General features: G+C 51.5%; 1 protein-coding gene across 6 annotated transcripts in view; it reads left to right on the forward strand.

Annotated features, from left to right (window-relative positions):
* The window catches only part of CAPN15 (calpain 15), a 48,389-nt gene that overhangs the window by 1,165 nt on the left and 25,731 nt on the right, over positions 1–21,493 (forward strand). For 2 of the 6 annotated variants that reach the window (XM_042864029.1, XM_042864034.1), the window contains exons 2-5: positions 2,796–3,144; positions 3,231–3,415; positions 6,965–7,110; positions 11,985–12,304. In XM_042864029.1, the coding sequence (XP_042719963.1) occupies positions 12,129–12,304 (176 nt within the window). In that variant the 5' untranslated portion in view covers positions 2,796–3,144; positions 3,231–3,415; positions 6,965–7,110; positions 11,985–12,128. Of the gene's footprint in view, positions 1–2,795; positions 3,145–3,230; positions 3,416–6,964; positions 7,111–9,870; positions 9,928–11,984; positions 12,305–21,493 lie in introns of all 6 variants that reach the window. The other 4 variants (XM_042864031.1, XM_042864033.1, XM_042864032.1 and 1 more) reach the window with 4 other exon arrangements.

Here is a 21,493-nt window from a genome sequence, read left to right on the forward strand (position 1 = left end):
TGTAACTTGTATCAGCTGCTGTTCGTGTCCGAAGCTGGTGCGGCTCCTTTCCCAGGTGGACCCTGAGGCTGTAGAGCCCTTTGGGGAGGTTTCATGTGACTTGGAGCCTGCCAGGCTGGATTGCTTGGTCAGGGAACAGGAGAACTGCAGGCTCAGTCTGGTGACTTGGAGCATACGGGAGCCCAAGGCGTGTGCCAGTCATGATGCTTTCTGAGTTGGAATAAAACAAAAGTGCTAAAGTTGCACAATACAGGGGAAAAAAAAGAAAAAAAGGCTGGGTGAGCTGTTCAGCCTGGCAGTGGCTGAGGGATGGGGTGAACCTCTGAAGGGCTGCGCTGCTGAGGGCTCTATCTGCGGAGGGAATGGCCCAAAGCCTGTGGCTGGGAGTGGGAGGCTTTTCATGGGGGAAATCCGCTGCTTTGGGTTGTCCCAGAGGTTTTATGGGAAGGTCTGGAGGTGGCTGTGTAACAGACTGGGAGCTGATAAACACGAAGGAGAGTGACTTTTTACATGGGCACGTAGTGACAGGGTAAGTTGGAAGGGTTTTAAACCAAAAGAGGGGAGATTTTAGGGAGAGAATTCTTTACTCAGAGGGTGGTGAGGCACTGGCGCTGCTGCCCAGAGCTGGGGATGCTCCCGTGGATGGGCTGTGGGCAGCCTGAGCTGGTGGGGGGCAGCCAGCCCAATGCAGGGGTGGGTCTGGGGGGGCTGTGAGGGCCCTTCCCACCCAGCCGTGCTGTGGTTCGGTGCTGGGGCAGCACCCCTAGAGAGCAGCACTGTGAGATGGAACATGGGGCTGTGAGGAAGGTCACAGGCAGTGCTGGAAGGCTGCGTATGTGGGTTGGATGTGAGATCTGGGGGCTTCCTCCTCCTTTTTCTGCCTCAGCAAGGCGTGCTGTCTGCACGCTCTCCCAAATCTTCCTGCACTTGGCTGTTTCAAGGGGTGTTGCTCTCCTTGTGCTCAGCTGAGGAAGGCACAAGGACTGCTGGTTGTGCACGAGGAGCGTTTCACTCTTGCCTTCACAGCTCCCCTCCCTGCACGTTCTTGTCTGGGATGGTGGGAAATGACAGAGTCGTTCCCAAAGCTTGCTCACATTTGGTTTTAAAGGTGAGGAGAGGTTTTGTTTGCCATTTCCTCTCACTGTGGAAGAAAAAAAAAAGCATGCTGCCCGAGTGTCTGGGCAGAAGGGGAAGCCCTGGAAAGGAAATAAGATCTGAAGAAATGTGTCACCAGCAGAAAGCACAATTGTTTCTCTACATTCACAGCGCAGAGCGCAGCCCCGCTCATCCAGCTGCTGTTTGACAGCCAAGATAATGCATTTATATTGATGCAATTAGCAGGACGGGGGTTTTGCTGGATGGCTTGGGGGCAGCGAGCTTTTCAGTCTAACTCCAGCAAATAGATTGGGGAGGGCTGGAAAGCTGCCGTGGGTTGCTGCAATTGGCCCTTTGGGTTTCTGGAGGTTGAGTACATAACTGCTGCTATTTCCTATTGTGTTGTATCCTGCCTCACTGAAAAGAAAATAACTTGAGGGAACACGGGGTTATTTTTGCCAGCTTGAAATGATCAAGTTTGATTTCTAAAAACCCGAGTCTTTAGGCTTGTGCATTAGAAACAGCATTGGAACCGTATGTCTGTTCAAGTGCGCTTTGCCGATGGTACGAGCTCTGAAACGCATTCATAAAAGAGAAACAGCTCTTCTGTTCCTGCGATGCAGCCCCTTTTGTGGAACCCAGGGTGCCTGTTCAGCGCCGGGATCCGGCCTGGTGTTGGCGTTAGGGCTGATGGAGCTGTGTGCCTGCGGCTCAGCTGGCACTGCTTGGGCTCTGGGCGCAGCCAGGAGGTCTTTACTTTAAGCTGCTGGGAGTTAAGCGGTTTGTCTTCCTAGACAATGCGTATGTGGACACATCTCCTGCAAGGAAAATGACGTGGTGTGCTGTCAGCTGATGTAGGCAGCTGGGGGTGCTCTGTCCTGCCGTGTTTAGCTCGCCGCCTCATCAGCTCTGAGAAGACCTCTGGCTTTGCTGTGAGTGCATTGGCAGTGCTGCAGGCCAGGCATTCCCTGTGTTGTGCAGAGCTTTGGGCCAAAAGGGCCGGGGTGCTCCCTTCAAACCTTGATCAGAGCATTACCTACTTTCTGCTGGTCCCTAAGCAGCATTTCTTGCCTGCGCCATAGCACTCTTCATGCGCTGCTTTGCTGTGGCTAGCAGTGCAGGCCCAGCTGTTCACACAGGTCCTTTTCCTACTGCCTGGAATCTCTGTGTTGTGCAAGGAGAGAAAATCCATGAATACTCCATAACCTACCCCAGCAGCAGCCCGACAACATGGCTGAAGGGGCAGGGAGATGGGCACAGAGCAGGGTCTGTCGCTCTCCTGTGCTTCTCCCACACCCCCCAGAATGCTCAGTGATGTTCTGGCTCAAACCTCATTTGCTTTTTTGCCTCCTCCCCAATCTAAAATAGAGATAGCAAAAACGTGCCAGCAAACCAAACGGTGGTGGATGGGGATTCTTCTTGCTCTGTCTTATAGAACTCCAGCCTAAAGGAGACGGCGCTTTCCCTCAGTGTGAATGTCCTTAAAACATGTTGCTCCAAGAGGAGGGAGTGTGAAGGGGTGTGGGGAAATGCCCTGCAGGAGGGAGGGCAGCTGGGTTTGCTGGGACCGGTGTTCAGACTCCATACCTTTTAGGGATGGGATGGGCACATTCCACAGGATCGCATTTGTACTTGGCAATTAGCTGTAAGTGCTAACGATGCAGGGTAGTTAACGTGTCTCTTTGTGTTTCACCATGCAGGCAGCGTGCCCCTCCAGTCCCTGCACAGCAATCCTGCCCTGCTGCTGGTTGTGGAGAGCTGTCCAGAGCCCTCATGGCTGGGATCCTGCCGTGCTCCTGAGGCGCTGTGTTATTCAGCACAGCGAGGCTGAGCGGCCGCCTTGCTTGTGGGGTTAGCAGGGCGATAAATCACAGCCAGAGGGGCCGAAACCTTGAGTGAAGAGTGCGAGTCGACTCAGCAGCAGACCAAGCTCTGTCTCCAGGCGAACCGAGCGCCGGCCCATCGCCAGCCTGATGCTGCAGGAAACGCGGAGCCTTCTGGGAGCTGTAGTTCGAGAGGACGCCGACTGAGTGACCCAAAATGTGAGAGGTTGGTGGCGTGGGCTGCTGCGATGCCGATGGGCCCCCAGTCTCAGCAGCCCTTATTCTGACGTGTCCCTCCTCTCTGTTCCCCAGCCTGGTGCAGCTGCCGCTCCTCCTGGCAGGCGCAGCGCGTTGCCAGGCTCTGTGCAGACCATCTAGCATGCTCCTCCGAGCGGGCCGTGCAGCTGGCGCCTGCAGCAGCCGTTCCATTCCGGGGACGCCGGGCTGAGCTCACACCAACTGGGCATCATCGCACCCGCAGAGCTGAACTGTCTTGGGTGAGAGGCTTTTCTGGCTGCAGCTGGCTCTGTGCTGGGCTGGGAGGGACTGGAAGGAAAAAAAAAAAAGGCCTTTTCTCGTCTGTTTTGTGAGCGTGGTTACCCCTGCTGCTTCTCTCCCGTGCCTCTTGTCTTTCTGTCTTGTTTTAATTAATTCCTTCTTGAAGCGTTCTCCTCTCTCTGTCTGTGTGAGGGCCACACGCTCTGATGGGCAGGGATGCTGGCCTGGTTTTATCACAATGAAGAGGAAACTGAGAATGGAAGAGAAAGCGTGTGGTCATTGCAGCCTTAAGCTGTGGAATCTGTGTGCCTGACTGAGGATGTATACGAGGCAATGCATGAGTGGGAAAACTAATCAAAGAAATTCTGCATTGCATTTCCTGTGGTGACTGCAGAGCCCTGGCAGTTCCCAGCACGAGCACAGCAAGGTCCTTTTCTTTGAAAGCTTGGCTGCTTTCAGAGTAGTGGTTCAGAGCCTGTCCTGCAGGGCCAGGTGGCGTGCAGTGGGCTGAGCTTGTGCTGAGGACGTGCCTGGGGCATCCCATGCAGGGATATGGTGTTCTGATGGGGTAGAGCTTGCATACAACTGAGCTAAGCTAATGTGGCTGTTCTGGAGCAACACGTGTTGGCCTTTTGGGGCTGGCTGTGCTGTGCTACAGCTTCCTGAAAGCATCTGAGTTGGTTTTCAGCCCCCTCATCTGGAGCATAGTGTTTTCCTCATGCGATGGTTATGTTTGTTCAAATAATTGCTCTCATGGGCGAGTACTGCTTAAGGCCCTGTGTGATTGAACACATCCTATGGCTTCAGCTGTATTGGCGTAGCTGTATGGTGAAGCAGACAGCAATCCAGTATGGTTATTCCAGGGAGGAAAGGGGAATGTCATAATGGCATCAAGCACCACTGTATCTATATCACCTCAGTTACACCAGATGTTTTTCCGGCCAAATCCAGAGGTAGAAGAGAGGAATGGGCAAGAATTTGGTATTTTTCCATAAGGTAACAGCACTGAGCCGTGCCTGCAGAGAAACCATCTTGCCCCCTCAGGTTCATTCTCCCTGTCCCTTCCCAGTCCTCTGGGCTCCTGGTGAAGTTCTCAGCCAGTCTTACACTTTTATCTTCTGGTTGTTTGTGATGGAAATGCCAAATGCCACTGCTGTCTGTCAGGCTCACCCTACCTCTGTGCTTGCTTGAGGCACAGCCAGAGATGTGATGGTTTAAATTGAGGTTGATTGTTTGGAAATTGGGACATGATGCTTCATTAAAGCAAGGAAAGTTTGAATTGCATTCAAGTGGCGGAAGGAGGCATGTGGTACTGCTGCCCTTGTGAAAGGAGGCTTTTTTTGGCTCTGGACGTGGCAGTGCACTGAAGACTGGGATTTGTCTCTAGTAAAGGAATGCAATTGGATGTGGTTTGGGTAAATTACATATTTATTGTCTGCCTGATGTCTGTTGAATTAAAGCTGTGGCTGAAGCGTCTGGGGACAGCGTGCTCAGGGGACATCTCCTCCTCCCTCTTCCTCTGAGACTGCTTTCACATTTGTGCCCTGGGCTTTCGCTGGCTCTGAGTCTGCACTTCTTGCTGCAACTCTCTTCCCCTCCCTTCTTCAGTGGCCGGCTCTTCATCTGCTTATCTGTCAGCTTAGCATGATCACAAGATACAATCCCTGGTGTCCTTTTGGGTGTGACCTTGCGTTTGTGCTACGCTTGGGCATCTGTGACTCCCCGTGAACTCGAGTGGCACACAGCTGAGATCTGCCTTTCTCAGAGACCAGGAGGAAACTCCTGGGTCAAGTCCAGTTCAACCCTGTTGGGTCATCTTGTGCAGGTCATGAACTTCACCAGGAATTAATTGTTGGAACTGACTGCGTGCTTTTCCCCAGCACTTCTGGAGCAGTTGGTCCAGAGATCTCCACTTTGAAAGGCTAGAAACTCTCCTCTGACTTCCAGCCCTTTCAGCATCCAGTTCTCCTGGGCTGGTTTCTTGTTCTTGTGCCACAGCAATGTTGTCTTGCAGATGAGAGATGACTTGCAAATTTTGTTTTCCTTCCCTGGTTCATTGTAACTTTTGCGTCCTGTGGCAGCCGTGGCTCGTGGTGTAGATTTATCCTGAGATATGCGAAAGCTGCTTTGTTTTTCTGTTGTTTCTCTCTGGGAGGTTGGTGTTGTTGAGCCTGTTTATTTCCATGTTGTGCTTTTGACTGTTCTAAGTGCAGGTGGAGCTCTGAGCTGCACAGTTGGAGTGTTAGTGAGTGCAGAGGGGCACTTTTTGCATTGCTGTCACTTCTCTTTTTTTAATGTTTGTCCTTGCTACTTTTGCAATCTTGCCCATTCAGGAGGGAGAGATGTTGTCAGAAACAGCTGAATCAAGGTGAACTTGATAAAGCAAATGTATTGGAGAGCCAGTGCCTGGCTCTTACTCGTGTTTATCTCTAGCTGTGAATGTGCAATAACAACAGTTCTGTTCTGCACAGGCTGGCACAGCCTCAGACTGGAAGATCTGCTGTTTACCAATCAACACTCTGCTGTAAGTGAGAAGGGGAAGAAAACGTTTTATTGCTGCTGGGTAACCCAGTGTCTAGTTAAACCTATCCGAGGGGAAAAAATAAAGAAAAGGAAACTAAGAGCACACGTGTTACTCAAGATGCATTTTTCCTGGCAGGAGGCCCACGTGTGTGTTTTTCCTGCAAAGCATCCCTGCTTATGCTGCTTCCCGTTGAAGCTGCAGCATATCAGTAGCAGCAAATAAAGGCTTCCTGGTTGTCACAGTGTGACTGGTCTCAGCAGGCAGTCTGTCAGGGTGATTTTGCAGCCTGGCATGTTTTGTAGCTGGGGTATTCTGTGGGCTGAGGAGGATGACAGAGCTCTGCTGCCAGGATTATAAATGCACAGAGAAGAAGATCTGGAAATTGGATCTGTTGGTAAAGCTTCCCAAGACTGGATGCTGCGGCTTGTCTTGTTTTGTTTCTTCCCCTCGTCTCTCTGTCTGTGGCCTCACTGGGATGTTGCTAATGAGATGAGCCGTGCCAGCCCACACGCTTGTTAGCGCTGCACTCCAAAGGCAGCCACAGTTGGCCAGTAAACTGGAAGATACAAGTTGCCCTGCTGCACTTCGCTGAAGTAATGCTAATTGACTTAATAGAGCACCCGGTGGTAGAGGTTTGTTTGTTTTGTGTTTTATTCTGTGCAAATCCAGGCCCTGCTTCTGCTGTGGCTTTGTTGCTGTTTTTCGTGCTTATTCAGGTGGGCCTTCCCGCTCTTTAGTGATGGAGATGGCTTTGCAGTTAACCTTTATTTTGAAGAAGCCTTCCTGTCAGTCGTCTTCACCACAGCTTGTAATTAAGTTGCCTATTTCCCATTTCAAATCTGTATAATCCCCTCTCTCAAAGTGACCGTGATGGATCTCCAGTAGCTCACTGGGTAATCTATCACTGGTTTACAGTGTGCTGTGCAAGGGAGAAGAGGAAACTTTTCAGGCTTTGACGCTAATTGCTTTGTGGCTAAGCTGGCTCTGCAATAAATCTACTTTTCCTATCAATCTTTTGCTTCAGGCTTTGGACACCTCTTCCTCTGCCTGCATACTTATGAAGAGTCAGTGCTGGGCATTGAGTGCAGCTCAGCCCTACTCAGCTGATGTGTATGAGTTTCTTCTGGGTTAAAGTTGGGCCAGAACCTGTTTCAAGGCAGCTGAAAGAAGGTAAAGATCCTCAGGCTTGCCTTTGCATGTTCATGTCTGTGGCCAGAAAGGTGTGCTGCTGTTCTGGACTTTGCTGAAGTGTAGCATGAAGTATGAGGTCCTGTTATGTGCTGGTCTAGGTTTCCAGGTTAAATTATCTTGTTACCTCATTAATAGCCCATCTAGAAAACTGTGTCCAGGCACCTAATTTCATTTAATTAGATTTCCACAAGTGGATCAGCAATTTGTATCTTGCTGTGATTAGGAAAACAGCTCATTTGCAGCTTCCAGTCCCCTGGATTTTCATCTTGGGCCAGGAATCCTGATGCTGGCCTCTCTCCTCCCAGCCCTACTGCCCCGTAATGAACATTTGAGTGGGTAAACTTCTCCCTTTTCTGCATCTCCCTGCCCTCCCATTTGTGGTGCTGTGTAACGCCTGGCATCCTCGTGCCTGGTGAGCCTGAGTGCTTCTTGGCCCTGGCAGGTAGAGCAGTGCCTTGAGTCACAGGACTGTGTCCCGAGTCGAGCTGTGTGCTAAGCCTGAAGGCTGAAACAGCTTCCCACTGGGCTGTCCTTCCTGTTAGACCTATGCCTCCTCAGTCTGCTCCTGGAGGGACTGTCCCACCCCTGCCTTCCGGCAACTTTGCAAGGAACTGGAACTTTCTGACGGCTTAATTTCCTGCCAAGGCTGCAGCACTCGGGCTGCCTTACATTGCTGGCTCAGCAGGTGAGGGTGGGAAGAAAGAGCAGCAAAACTCCATTTCTTGTCACCAAGACTCCAGCTTTGTGCAGGACGCTTACTTGATCAGCATGGGGCATTTGGTTTGCTTGGCTGTTTTGCAGCATGGGTCTTGCTGGCAGCCGTGGGAGCTTTTGCTGTGCTTGAGCCATAGAGCTCTCCTTGAGTTGGGGTTTAGCATCTTGGATTTCGGTCTGGCCTGTTTCTGTGTGATATGGATGTCTTACTGCTTGTCTGCTCTTTTCCTGCCTTGTGGGGAAAAAGAGAGCTTGTTCTCCCATCCTTCCCTGCTGTCTCTTTTTTTATCGAGGTCCTCTCAGCGTGGTGAATGCAGATCGTGCTCAGCTTGGTGCCCATGCCTGCCTTTACACATGCACAGGTTTTGCCACCCTGCTCTGAGCGGTGAGGAGCTTGGCTGCTTGTCACTTGCTGTGTACACAAATGCTTGAGCTGCTTTTACTTGCTCGGTTGGTATGACACCATCAGGCCTCTGTGCTACGTCCAGCCTTAGTTACCTGTGCCTGACCTCTCACTATTTGGGTGGGGACGTCTCAGGAACCCTTGTTTCAGCTTGCAAGCAACAAGTTGCATGTGTGTGAAAGCAGAGAGCTATACTCCTGAGGGTGAGAGCAGGTCCAGCCTTTCTGATGCCCAAGGCAGGGATGTGCACACAGTTGAGGGAAGAGAAGGGCTGGTAGTGGCAGCCTCTGTGTTGTAGCAGGAGGCTCTCATCTTCCTGTGGCACAGCTCTGAGGATGCTTTTCCTCCAGGTACGTGGGGGGACACTGTGAACAGAGCTGTATGGTGTGCAGGGCAGCTGTGTTTTCATTGCTGGGTCCTAGCAGAGAAGGCAGTAGCTCAGAGGTGACTGTATGGGGTTGAGAAGCTAATGATGTGACAGAGTCTTGGTCTTAGGTGTGGGAGGCTGAGAGCAGCGAGATGTTGGAAGACTTGGGCAAGAGCTGAGCTGTGTTACGTGAACAGATAGATAACAAAAGGAGTGTGGGGAGCATCTATCACGTACCAGGGGGCTTCTGCACACAGGACCAAGTGAGGTGAATCTGCCCTTGGCATTTTCAGGGGCTGGAGCAGCTCCAGAAATCTGTCTCTTCCTGCTGCATGCCGGAGGGAAGAGCTTGGGCTCTATGCTAGGAACATCTTGGGACAAGCTGATCCTGCAGTTTCCTAGTTCCACATTGGAACGTGTGAGCTGGGTCTTGTTTTTCTTTTATCTTTTTTGTTTGTTTGCTTATTTGTTTTTCACTTCAAAATGGAAATCTACTTTGGAAGGGAAGGTGACTGAGAACATCTGTGCTTGGCTTTGCGTGCTGTGGCAGAAGGGCTGGGACCCAACCTGCTCGCTGGTGTTGAGGCATAGAGCTCATCCTGCACCCTGGCAACCTCTCTGCTCTCCAGCAGCAGGAGCAACCTCTGCAGGGAAGCTCTGCTGTCCTGAGCTTGCTGCCAGAGCCTGCTGCTCCCAGTATCAGTGCAAACTGAGGAAGGGTCTGCCTCGCAAACCAGCGTGAATGCATACGAGTGACTTGGAAGCAGAAAGATGAAATCTATTTTAGTTTTGGAAGCAATATTTTGGGAGCAGTTAAGCAGTGTCAGTTGAAACCTGATAATTATCGCAGCTGCAAGGGGTAAAAAAAACCAAAATCCCAACTCAGCATCTTACTAAGGTGCTTAACTGCTCATTTCCATGAATGAGTTCCACCCTTCCTGAGACATTTCAATCTATTTGCTTTGTTTCTTCCTGTCCTGATGAGGTAGGTGGAAGCAGTGCTTTATTTATTAGAAGGAAAATCCTGTTCCTTTATGCCAAGGCAGAGGAGCTGCTGGCAGTTTGCTCCCCCTGAGGTCTGCTCTGCTCAGCATGGGCTGTGTACCTGCGTGGGGTGTCTCCTGCCCAATGGGAGAAGCTCCTAAAAAATAAAGCTCAGTGCTTTCAGTGAGGTTTTCCTCTTTGTAGCCCTTTTTAATTGATCCCTTCCCTTGCTGGGGTGTAGTTTGCAGATTCTCATCTTTCCATCTTGCAGACTCTTCCTTTGCTTATTGTTGGCCAAAGGCGTTTTCTGGCTCAGCGTGGTAAGCAGGTACGTGTTTTGCATTGAGCTGCAGCGATGCCTCCCCTCCTGTTTGCAAACGGACTCCATTCAGTGCTTCCCTCTGCACTGTTTGCTGGCTGCTCTCACCTGGTGTGAAGGGTAACCCTGGAGAGAAGGATTTACTGCTTTGCCCAGAGAAATCCGATTTCACGCAGCGCTTGCAGCCAAGCAGCCCGTATAGACCAGACAGTCTTGGAGATCACCAGGACTTAGCAGGGTTATCCTGCACCTATTTATAGGTCCCTGCCCAGCTCCACCCACCGTGGAGTTTTAAAGCAGGGTTCCCAGGCTCTCTCCTTTCTGCAGCCTTGCTCTGGTCCCCGGTGCAGACCTGAGGAGGAAGGGCTGAGACGTGAGCGACGCGTTGGGAGCCAGCAGCGATGCCGGCAGCAGGCAGGTCTTGTGCCTGTTGTGGTGAGCTAAAACTGGCGCTTCTGCACGTAGGAGGAAGAAGCAAAGGGCTCTGCTTTTCCAGCTCAGGACTCGGAGGAGGAAGCGATCTCGATCCAGGCTGTGGAATGGCTTCTTTAGGCGGTTTGTGCAGGGGAGAAGGCTGTTAGCAAATCGAGCATCCCACCTTCTGCTTGGCACTGCCTGGAGTGAACTCTGCGGGGCTGTTTCTGCCCAATTTGCTTTTACTTTGTGTTTTTTCTTGTGGGAAAACACAACTCCTAAGGTGAGGCAGCTTGTTCTCTCAGCAGGGTGTGAAACTGGGCTGTCTCAGTCAGAGTTGAACTGATGACACTGGGAGATACTTCCCCTCACATCACTGCTTTCAGTTAGCCAGGAAATCAGATTTGTTGCAAGCTAATTGCCCAAGTTGGAGGAAATGAGAGAGGAAGTGCCAGGGATCCACGTTGGCTGAACCTGCAAGAAATCAAAGTCCTGGTGTTGTGCAGGGAGCTCAGTGTGGAGATGTGATGTCTTCAGTCTGCCTGGTGCACAGCAATTAGGCAGACCAATTACAGCAAAGTAATCGAGGTAGGGAAAATGGTGTTCTTGAGCTTTTATTTTTACCAGTTCTATTTCCTTAGCTCAGGCTTTGCAGGTTGCAGAGAAGGCACCATGACAAAGTAGCTAATGTTCTTCAGTTAATGGCCTTATGCAGGCACGTTTCAGTGTTAAGCTTGTAGCAAAACTGCACCTGCTCCTTGAGCTGCTGCGTTTGAGAGGCTGTTATCTATCAAGGCCTTTCTTGGTCCCTCAGAACAACCCCGGGATTGAAAAGCTGTATTTTAGGAATCTTTGTTTCAGCCTTTTTGCTGTGCAAAGTAGATTCTTCGCAAAGGTCTTTCTACAGTTCATTCATCTCTGTAAATCCTGGTGGGTAATTGAATAAGCTCAGCTGTGCTAATTTTTTCTTCTTCCTCCTTTCTTCTTTTCTCTCTGTTAAATGTTCCCTTGATTCGCTCCTTCTGACACGCATCCAGATTGCCGTGCCTCTCTCCTTTAAGGAGACATATATGTTTAAACTTCTTTGAATGTCAGAGGACAAGAAATGTTTTTGGGTTTTAACTGTGAGATTCTAAGAAGTGTGAGAGAGGGCGAAAAGGAAGAACATTCAAAGCCCCAAACCCACTTCTTTGGGTAGGGGAATGCTCAGAATCTGCTAAAAATTGGCTAGAGCTGAAAGAGAGTATTTCATTGCCCTGGTCACAGAAAACATACTTGTGCAGACGGCCAGTCAGCCCGTATGCAGCATTACTGCAGTGTTAGTGGGAAGCAGGAAAAGAGGGATATTTTGTTTTATGTACATCCTCCCTGCAGACAAACCTGAGCCTGGAAAGTCCTGGTGCTTCCCTGGGGAGATCCTCTTCTGCAGCCCTGCGCTCCACATCTCCAGGCAGCAAAAGCAGGCTTCGGTGACGTGGCCCTGGTCAGAGCATGCACTAACATGCACGCTTCTGCTTCTAAGACAGGAGGGGTGTTGCTGAAATCATACCTTATCTTTCTCTCTTTTTCCTTTTTTTTTTCTTTCTTTTTTTTTTTTCTTTTTTTTTTTTTTTTCTTTCCCTTTTCTCTTTGTTTTTTCAACTCTTGATCAGAACCGACCTTCCTTTCTCCAGCGAGTCGGGATCCTTACAGCAGCCCATGCCGCAGCGCCTCGCCTGTCCCACCCGAACTGCCTGTGCCACTGCCTTGGACCTAACCTAGGATAAAGCTCTGCGTGGCCTGGGTAGGGGGGAACCATGGGGAGCTCTGCCTCGTCGCTGGCCGCAGAGACGGAGTCGGACCATGGCTTCACTAGCCCACCCTACCCAGGGCACCCAGCTGTGGGCTGGTATAGGAGTAGTCATGGTGGTCCTGTTTGGGAAAGTGACCTTATAACACGGCAGCAACAGAATTTACACCACCGGCTGCGAAGGTAAGGAGAAGGGGAAGGAGCCTGCTTACCTGCTTGCCTCTCAGCTTCAACCCAGGGCAGTGCAGTGGGGACGAGTCGCTTTGCGTCCTGCTGAGCGTCGGCTCTCATCCAGAGGCTCAGTTCTAGTTCTTGTGAAACTCAGAGCCGAGTTTCCACCGATAAGAGGGTGCCAAACCTCATCTTATTTACCAGGCTGCCAGTGTTTCCTGCAGAATAACTGCAGGACTCTTCCCACCTCTTCCTCACTCACCCCAGTGGTGGAGGTGTCTACCTGGGAATGAGATCTCCATTCCTTTAACAAGCTTGCCACCTTCTTGCGGCTCCCTTTTCACCTCCCAACTCACTGTAACTGTCAAAGATGAAGCATTATGACTCCAGGTTGAGTGGGAGAAGTAGCAAGGGTCTTTGAACTTAAAAGAGCAAGAGATGCTGTTTTCGTGACAGTGCAGTGAAATGCTCTGAATACCGGATTGTGGGGAACAAAACACACCAAAACAGACTCTGAAAAAGAGCTCAGTGTTTCCTGCTCTCGCTTTCTGTCCCTCCTTGATAAAATCAGCATCTCAAGATGTGCCTCTGAGTCATTTGGCTGTGCTCGTTCCCCATCAGCCACCTGAGAGTGAAGAATATTTCCTCCTGTTAGAGGGCTGTGTGCTGCATTCAGGCTCTGCTAGGCTGAGAGGTATGCTGAAAGCAGCTAAAAATCCCCAGCCTGGGGGCTTGACTACAGAGACTGCCGTGTTTAATGCTAACACTATCTGAGCCTTTGCCTGAAGCCTGCTTTCTGTAGTGCCAGCCTGGTTGGGTGTCTGTACTTGCTTGAGTCCGTTTGGAGCCACTAATATTTTAGGAATAGCTGCTTGCTTCTGAGTGTCCCTGAGCTGTTGTGGCTTTCCACTGGAGGCGTTTGCTGTGATGGTCACGTCCTATCTGTGGTGTAGTCCTTGTTTTTGTTGCTGCTGCCAGTCCCAGCAAGTTTACTTCCCAGTGTCTGGTGTTCGACTTGGGGAGACCCCAAGGCACGCAGCATTGCGCTCTGCTCCTTTGTAGGCCCTGCCTTGGGTTTCCTAGTTGGGCTCGTAATGGCATGGAAGCAATTAGTTGTTGTCTTTGCTCTCAGTCACGTGTCTGAGTTCTAGCAATGCCTAAGATGCTTTTAAAGGCTGTTTTGTGCAGTTCCCCACCACCACTGCTGCGTGTCCCAGCCTGCAGGGCTGCCCATCCTGCTTGGACCTGCAGCTCTTGGGGGATCGTGCAAACAGAGTTGGGCCCTTCCTGCAGGATGACTCCCTCCAAGCTGCTGCTTTCTCCTCTCTTCCCCAGATGAGCTGAGGAAGGTGTGGAAATAGCAGCAGACTGCCCTGGCACTCCTGTGAATGGCCAGCACTGCCGTTCAGGAGCCGGCAGTGCGAATCAGTGCTGCAGGGTGATGTTTGTGCAGCCCGGTTTGTGCCGGCTCTGCCTGCTGCTCCCCATCCTGAGCCTGCAGCCTGCTGGAGCTGGAGAAATTACATGAAATCCTAATGTGTAGAAGTACATTTCCTGCACAGCCAGCCTCCGCAGCGGGGCGGATGTTGGGGCAAGCACAGGAACTTCTGCTCTTTGTGCGGATAAAGGCAGTGTCCTGTGAGGAGCAGTTCGGTGAGAATTATGCTTTTCCTCTGCTGAAGGAGAGAGCTCATCCCAGCTGAGTGCTGCGTGGTTCCTGGAGACAGGAAAATAGCTGGCCATGATTCACCGAGCAGCCTCTGCGTGGGAAGGACTTGCTTTAGGCGGTGATTATGGAAGCGGGTTCAAAAGACGTGCTGAGATCAGCCGGGCTGCCAGGCATCAAAGTCCCCACGGTTCCCATGGTGAGACTGGTGCAGCAACGGGGTGAAGCAGCAGCAGCTGCTTGGTTTCCAGAGAGAAACAGATTAATACACTCTTCTTTTTTAAAGAAAACAAAAGTAAATAGAAGCAGTCCAAGTAGGTGGGTCTGCCTCTTTGTGGCCTCATCCCTGGAGCCCTGTAGTGCAGGAAGGAAATGGAGTACTGGGGAGTTGGTCTGAGGCTGGCCAGGAGTTCTGGGATAGACTTTGCTTTTCCTGCTGGTCTCCTGCTCCTGCCTGTGGCCACCTTCAGAGCTCCTATTGTTTGGATGCTGAAGACCAGCACAGAGCCAAGCCTGCTGTGGTGTATCCCGTGCCTCAGGGATGCGTGCACATCTTGTTAGGAAAACAGGGGTGGGAGTGCTTCACGAGTGGGCTGTTCTTAGGGGGAGATTTCGGTCACAGTGAGGATAGGATTGAGGGCAGAGATCAATGCTGTGTGGTGTTGGAGGTGTGCTGGAAGCCGTGGTGCCTTGAGGGCTGAGGCTGGTGGCCTACAGCCCTGTCTGCTGGGGACAGCTGGACATGGGAGCAGTGAAAGGACCTTGGTGATGGAAGCAGTAGCCTTGTGACATCCAGATCTGAGTGCCTGTTCTCTTCTGAACCAAGCTGCTTAGTCTCTTTGTATGTGTTAGCATCTCATCTTTTAAACAGGAACACACACCTGCTTTCCCCAGTGTACTGGGTACAGTACTGGGTATGTACTGTAGTGCATTAAAGGTACAAATGCATGGTAGTGAAAGGAATCTTGTTGCTAAAATCTCTGCTTGGGGCGAAGATTTTATTTTTAAATAAATCCTCGATAGCTGTGTGTATATTCCAGATGAATTCTGGCTTAGCTCTGAGTCTGCTTGGGCTCCTTCTTGCTTGCACACATGGAGGTGTTGGGGCATTCAGCTGAGCCTGCAGACTCTTCATGGCCAAGGTGAGGTGCCACCCCTTCATGGCAAGGTTCCTGCCACACCAAACCCTTCATGAAGCTGCAGGCAGCACAGTACAGTGCCACAGGTGCTGGTGGCAGGACCTTGCTCTGCTGATGCCATTGAGTGCGTTGGGAGCCAGGGGCTTGCAGTGCCTTCTCATGCTGGAAGTGGTGGCAGTGGCAACTCTTCCCGGTGCATCCTTCCATACCTGTAAGGTGGTAGGAAGGGATCAGGACACTGATTGTCTTTGAGATTCCATCCCATTCCCCACCCATCGTGAAGAGGGGAATCAGGGTCCTGTTCTGGTCAGGGTTTTTGATGGTTGCTTTTCCATCAGTGCAGGGAGATGGACCTTTCCTTGCTGGGCCCTCTGCTCACTGGGGGCCTTTGCGAGGTCCCTGCTGGAGCTGTGCACATGTCAGCAGCAGGCTGCTGAGGCTGGGAGCACCCGTGGGTTGCAGCACAGTTAAACTGTGAGGTCTGTGTAGCTGAATGTGAGCAGCTCTGTCCACCACTTGGTTTGGCTGGAGCTTTCTGGATGGCTTCCCTTGTCTGGAGAATTGGTGTTTTCTGGAGTTTCCTGCAGCATACTGGAAAAGTGTTCTGTTTTTCTCTAAAAACCTTTTCAGAATGAATACCTCTTGTGAAAGGCCACAACAATTATCCAAGAGATGGAACACCTCCCCTATGGCCCCTGAAAGCAGCATGGAGAAGGTTCCAGGCAGACCTGATGGTGGCCCTTCAGTATCGAAAGGGGGCTGTAAGAAAGAAGGGGACAGACTCTTTAGCAGGCACTGCTGTGACAGGGCAAGGGGAAACGGTTTCAGACAAAGAGATTGAGATTGATGCTAAGATTGGCTCTGATGCTCAGGATGTGCCAGTTCATCACGCTGGAGCAGAGCTGGTGTTGTGCAAGAGCTGCGGTGAGGTGGCTGTGTCCCTGCAGGGGAGCTGTGGCATCCAGCTGGGATGCGGTAGGGAAACCATGCTGCAGGTCGTTGTGGATACCTGCTTGGTATCCACATGGGAGCATTGGACTTGGAACTGGTTGCCAGTTCTCACCAAAGCACTGGCAGCTGGAACCTTGCCCCAGAAAGCGTGCAGTGCTGCTGAGCTGGCAGCACGTCGTGCTGTGGCTTCCATCCCTGTCTGTCCGCTTTCTGTGCTGGCTGTTCCAGCACTCCGTTTCCTCTCAAAGCCTCTTAATTGTCTAAAATGAGGTTATTTATAGCTCTGGAGCTGTAAAGAAATCAGAGGATGGTACAGAGTAGTAGAAACTGAAGTTTTTATTATGATCCCAGATGGCCCCAGTGGTATGAGGGCATATTTCCCTTTCTCTTCCTCTGCTGCTCCGTGCCTCCAGGTCACCTTCCTCATCTCTGTTTTCAACAAACACAGGTAAAAGCCACGGCAGAACTTGTGCTGAGGTCTTACCGAGATGCCTGAGTGCCATGCCTGGAATGTTACTGTTACATGTGAAGCTACAAGCAGGCCTGTCACTTCAATCTGCCATTTAGACAGAGTAGCAGCACCTTTTCGTGGTTTTGGGATGCTCTGCAGTAGCTGAGCCCTCTTGTTCACAAAGGTAGAGTCAGGTCCCCATCCAGGTGTGGAGATGTAGGGTCAGGTCCTTCTCCAGGTGCAGGAATTGAGTAATTTTGCTTTGGTGCTCTCAGGATGTGGCTGTGCGTGCAGGAGGTTGGTATCCATCTTTGGCTATGGCCAGATCCAGAGTCCTGTCCTCTTCCTCCCTTTTAGGAAGGGATCCTGGAGCTGCAATCTTGCTGTGAAAGGGGACAGCCTCTTGTGCACTGTGCTCACTTGTGCTGGGAGAGCCTGGGAGAGCACTTGGGTGTTGTGTTTGGAGCAGGTTGTTCCCAGGTGCATATATGCTGTGAGGTGGATTGACGGGAAGTGAATTTGTTGGTCATTTTTTAAGAGTAAAAGGAACCAGAGCAGGATTTTTTCTAGAGCAGCCCTTCTGCCTTGCTCCTTTGACTTTTCTCTTGCTGCAGAGGCAGAAGCCTGGCAGAAGTACAATCCCTTGTCCCCTGGAGAGGTGTCATGCATGTGACCTGGAGCTGCTGGAGAAGCCTCGGTCCTCCAGCAGGAGCTGATGAATGGATGTGGTGACAGCAGTTGCTCAGGAGCCTGAGTGCTGCAAGGAGGGAGCTAGTGGAGGACAGGAGGTACGTGGAGCAGAGCCCCTTGAAAGTGCCAGGGAGGAACCACATGCCCTTCCAGCTGATGCTGTGCAGTGTCTGTCCTTAGGGCTGCGCTCCTGCTGCTCTGGGCTTGGCAGAGGGGGCTGAGGGCAGGACCAACTTGCTGCCTGCTTCCAGGGGACTCCCTGACCCTCTGAGCTGTTCAGCACTGCCAGCTGCCCTCTGTCTTCCAGCTTGTTTTGGAGCTCATTCCTTCCTTCCAAAAGTAGCAGGCACCAGTTGCTGCTGGATTTCCTCTACTGGTAACTTAATCCACTTTGATACCAGCGGCTCTGGTCTTGGGTCTCTGACTACTGTGATTCAGAAATGGGGAGGAGAATGTGTGAAGCTGCAGTCCCCTTTAGCCTGCCTCCATCCCTGGCTGCCAGCACCGAGGTGATGCTGATCCCATCTGGGCTTGGGACCGGTGCTGGTGTGTGCCAGGACGGGGCAGCGCATGCTGAGCAAACCCCTGAGGCCTTTGTTTGCTCATGTGAAACTGTCTTGCTGTGTGGGACTGCCATGAATAAAAGGCACTTGTTCAAGGGACACAGAGGGGAAAGATAAGCTGTGGTTTGATGCTGTTTCAGTTTGGCAAACTGGGGCTGCAAAACAAAGGACAAATCTGTCTGCTCCTGCCCAGAGGTCTGTGGCTTGCCGGAGGAGATGGCCTTTTCAGCATCTCTCCATCTCAACAGTCTGCCCTGTGCTTTCATTTGAATCGGGATCCTCTTCGTGCTCCATTATGACCCTGCCTGGGTACAGCAGGGCAGCAGTAGTGCAGCCAGCAGTACAGTGCATCCTGCAGCAGCTGTGCCTGCAGCAGCACCGAATCCCTGCGAGGGGCAGGTGCTGGAGGCCACAGAGGGGTGGTGTGAACAGCTGATCCAGAATAACTGCTCCCGCCTTCCAGATGGTATTTATGAGGCTGCAGTAGGATGAGAAAACCGGGAGGAAACTTGATCTGAATTTTGAATGCAGCCCTTCTGGATGGCGGTGGGACGAGCAGCAGGAGGCTCAGGGCAGTGCCTGGGGTAGGGAGGAGAGTTTGGGCTGCCAAGCTGGGAGCCAGAGGGACCTTGCTTGCCCTTGCTCAGAGCTGCAGGACAGCTTTGTCTCCAGACGCCTGGGTTTGTGCCCTGCTGCACAGTGTGGGGTGGTACTGCGTGCTGGAGCTTAGAGGTGCAGGGAGCTGTGCATTTCGAGCATGGCAGGCTCACCGCAGGTGCTGGAGGCTGGCTCTTGCTGGCTCTTACTGCCTTTCAAGATGCAGAGGGCAGGTCTGCACCTGCTGTCCTTCCATCGCATTCCCTGATGGCAGAGTGGGGAGGAGGTGCAGGTGGTCACAAGCAGGATCTTTCATCTTGCTGAAAGCCTTGTTTTTACCTGCATTGCTTGGAAAAGTGAAACTCTGTACGTGTTTCTAGGTGATTTTTTTCCTCTTGTTCCTTGATACACCAGGCGCTGGTACAGCTGGCTGTACTGTGCTGTGCTGGCACCTCCCATCACACTTGTACCTCCAACTGCAGCAAATGGATCCTCTTCACCTTTCCCTGCCAAGGAATCCAAGCTTCTTCTGCTGCCTCACCACACAGCTGCTCTGACTTTCTGCAGAGAGGGACAAATGTGGAAACACTTGTTGCTTGTGAAATGTGAAAAAGCTGTTGTAGAAGCTGCAGGGTTGCAGTGCATGGCACAAATCTGCCTGGTCACTGCAGCTGTTGTCATTTTGCCTAGCAACTTCTGTGGTCCATGCAGTAACGTGTGTTGGGCACATCCTCATGTCCCACATACCCCAGGGCATCTAGCAAATAGCAAAGCTTGGCACAATGGCTTGTTTTTCTTAGTGCTCGAATGCTGTGTCTTCCAGGCATGCATGAACTCCAGCCCCTGGCTCACTGTTAGGCTCACAGTGGGGATCCATCCATCCATCCTGTGCAGAGATGAGGGCAGGGCTGTGCTTTCTCTCTGCCCTGTGCTCATGGGCACCTTCAGGTTGTCCTTGCAGACCTGAAGGAGACCAATGGGAGCGTGCATGGCTTGGAGAGCTCTGGGAGCGTTAAGGAAGAGCAGGAGCTGCCCTCTGTGGTGGGAAGCACTGTGTCCCACTGTGGGAACAGGTTGCTGAGCTGTGGGGGGCAGCCCCAGTGTGGCCTTAGTTGGCACTTCTTAGTGGTGTGTGGACACGTGAAGGTTAGCTGTATGTGGTCAGCTGGGAGCATCCTCTAGATTCCAACTATCAAGGCACTAACTTAAGTATGCTTCATCTTTATGAGGCAGTAAACAGTACCATAGTCTGAATTACTGAGTCCAGAGGCCTCCTGGGGGCAGTATGAATTGTAGTGACTTCCCTGGTAATTACTGTCTGACTGCTGGAGCAGGGCATGTCTCAGACGTGTTGCTGGCTCAGCTGAGGTGGCGGTAGCTGCAGTGTGGGGTGTGAGCAGGCTGTGGTGCTGCTCTGCTCCAGGCCCCTTTTTACTCCCCACCCAGCACTCCTCTGAGATACCAAACAGATGCTGATAACCATTCCTTCCAAAGTTCAGACACGTGAGAAGGAGAAGCAGGTGACCTTTGTTGGCCCGCTGTACATGGGCATTCACGTGCATTCATTTGGAGCTGCTGGTGGTGGGACTCAGGTTGTTTGCACACTCAGATGAGTGTGCAAAGCTGGCGGTCTCCTGGAGGTGCAGGAGCTCATCTCTGACCTTGGTGGGTAGCAATGGAGGTTGTGTTCAAGCAGTGCTGGAATGAGAAGGTAGAAGTGAGGGAGGGACAGTCCTCTCCTGCCCTCTGGAGATGATCCCTTGTGCCATTCTCTGCCTCTTGTGTCAAGCCTGAGTGCAGCTGCTTGTGGAAATGAGTGGACTTCTGTTAACCAGACCTTTTGTGTGCTCCCCTGTGAAGTGAGCCCAGATACTAGCATGGCAAGAAGTGAAGGCTGGAGCACAGCAGCTGGGAACTCAGGGTGAATTATTCCTTGGAAATGTGAGTGATGGAAGCAGACAGCTTTGGAGCTGTGTTGTTGTTCCAATTCTCCTCCCTCCCCTTCCTTTCATTCTCTCTGTTCCCCCACTCTTCTTTCCTTTTTATTTTAACAGCACTACAGATTGGAGGATAAATCTTAGCCGAGTTGATGTCCACCACTAAATCTCTTCCATTTCCCCACACAGGAGAAAAGTTGCACGAGGAGTAAGAGCTGAGGATGAGCCCCTGGTGCACGTGGTTCACAGTCCCATCAGCCTTTCCTGTCTCTTTCCTGCTGTGGCCCTCAGTCTGTCTATGAGACCTGGTGTTTTAGAAAGCAGTGTGAAATAGTGCTGAACATGGGAGGGGATGACGTGTAGCTGTTGTTCAGCTGTGTGACATCTGAAATCGTTCCCTTTCTTAAAGATAATAGAAGATGGTCTTCATCCCAACAAATGGACCTCTTCCTCCAGGCCTGGCCCATGCAGGTGCTCTTCTGATGCAGAATGCATATATAATCCACAGCCTGTGCACAGTATTATGGGTGCAAGATAAAAGCACAGACCATGCCCTCATCTTAACCTCATCTTTGCTGTTCCTGAGGCTTCAAAGGCACTTACCATGTTGGATTCTTACAACTTTGGGAAGGTGTTGAAAGCTGCAAGGATTGGTCTGCTTGAGATCAGTAAGGCTTTTTGGTACTGATGCAGAAACAAAGATGCAAAAGGGAAAGGCAAGAACTGCAGAACTGCATTGCAAAGCCGTGAGATCTGGGGGTTTGGAAGAGCTGGGATTTGTGCAGAGAAGCGCAGGGCCTGCAGTCCCTGCAGTGTCTAGGGACTGCAGGGCTCTGACTCCAGATGGTTGCCTCGTCCTTGCCCTGTTCTGTTCAGGGAGCACAGGCTCCTCTGAGGCAGTCTGCAAACCCTCACTTGAAAAGAAATTCCTTAATTGGCTTAAAGGCAGTTAGGGAAATGAAAACAGCAAGTAGAGCTTCCCCGTCATCCTGATTTCTTTCCTCTGCAGGGATCACATTTGGAATGATTGTTCAGATATAACTCAAATGCAGGTGGCTAAATGGGAGGAATCGGGGGTCTTTTGGTCTCAGGAGTCCACCCATCTTGCTGAAGCTGTCCCAGCTCCTCAGAGAGAGCAGCTTCATGAGCTCAGCTTCTTGCTCCTTTCCTTGCGTTTCCCCTCCCCACCGGGAGCAGGTGAATCTAA

Source organism: Lagopus leucura, unplaced genomic scaffold (assembly GCF_019238085.1).
Source record: "Lagopus leucura isolate 7727_CA_CO unplaced genomic scaffold, USGS_WTPT01 Super-Scaffold_760, whole genome shotgun sequence".
NCBI classification, from domain to species: Eukaryota; Metazoa; Chordata; class Aves; order Galliformes; family Phasianidae; genus Lagopus; species Lagopus leucura.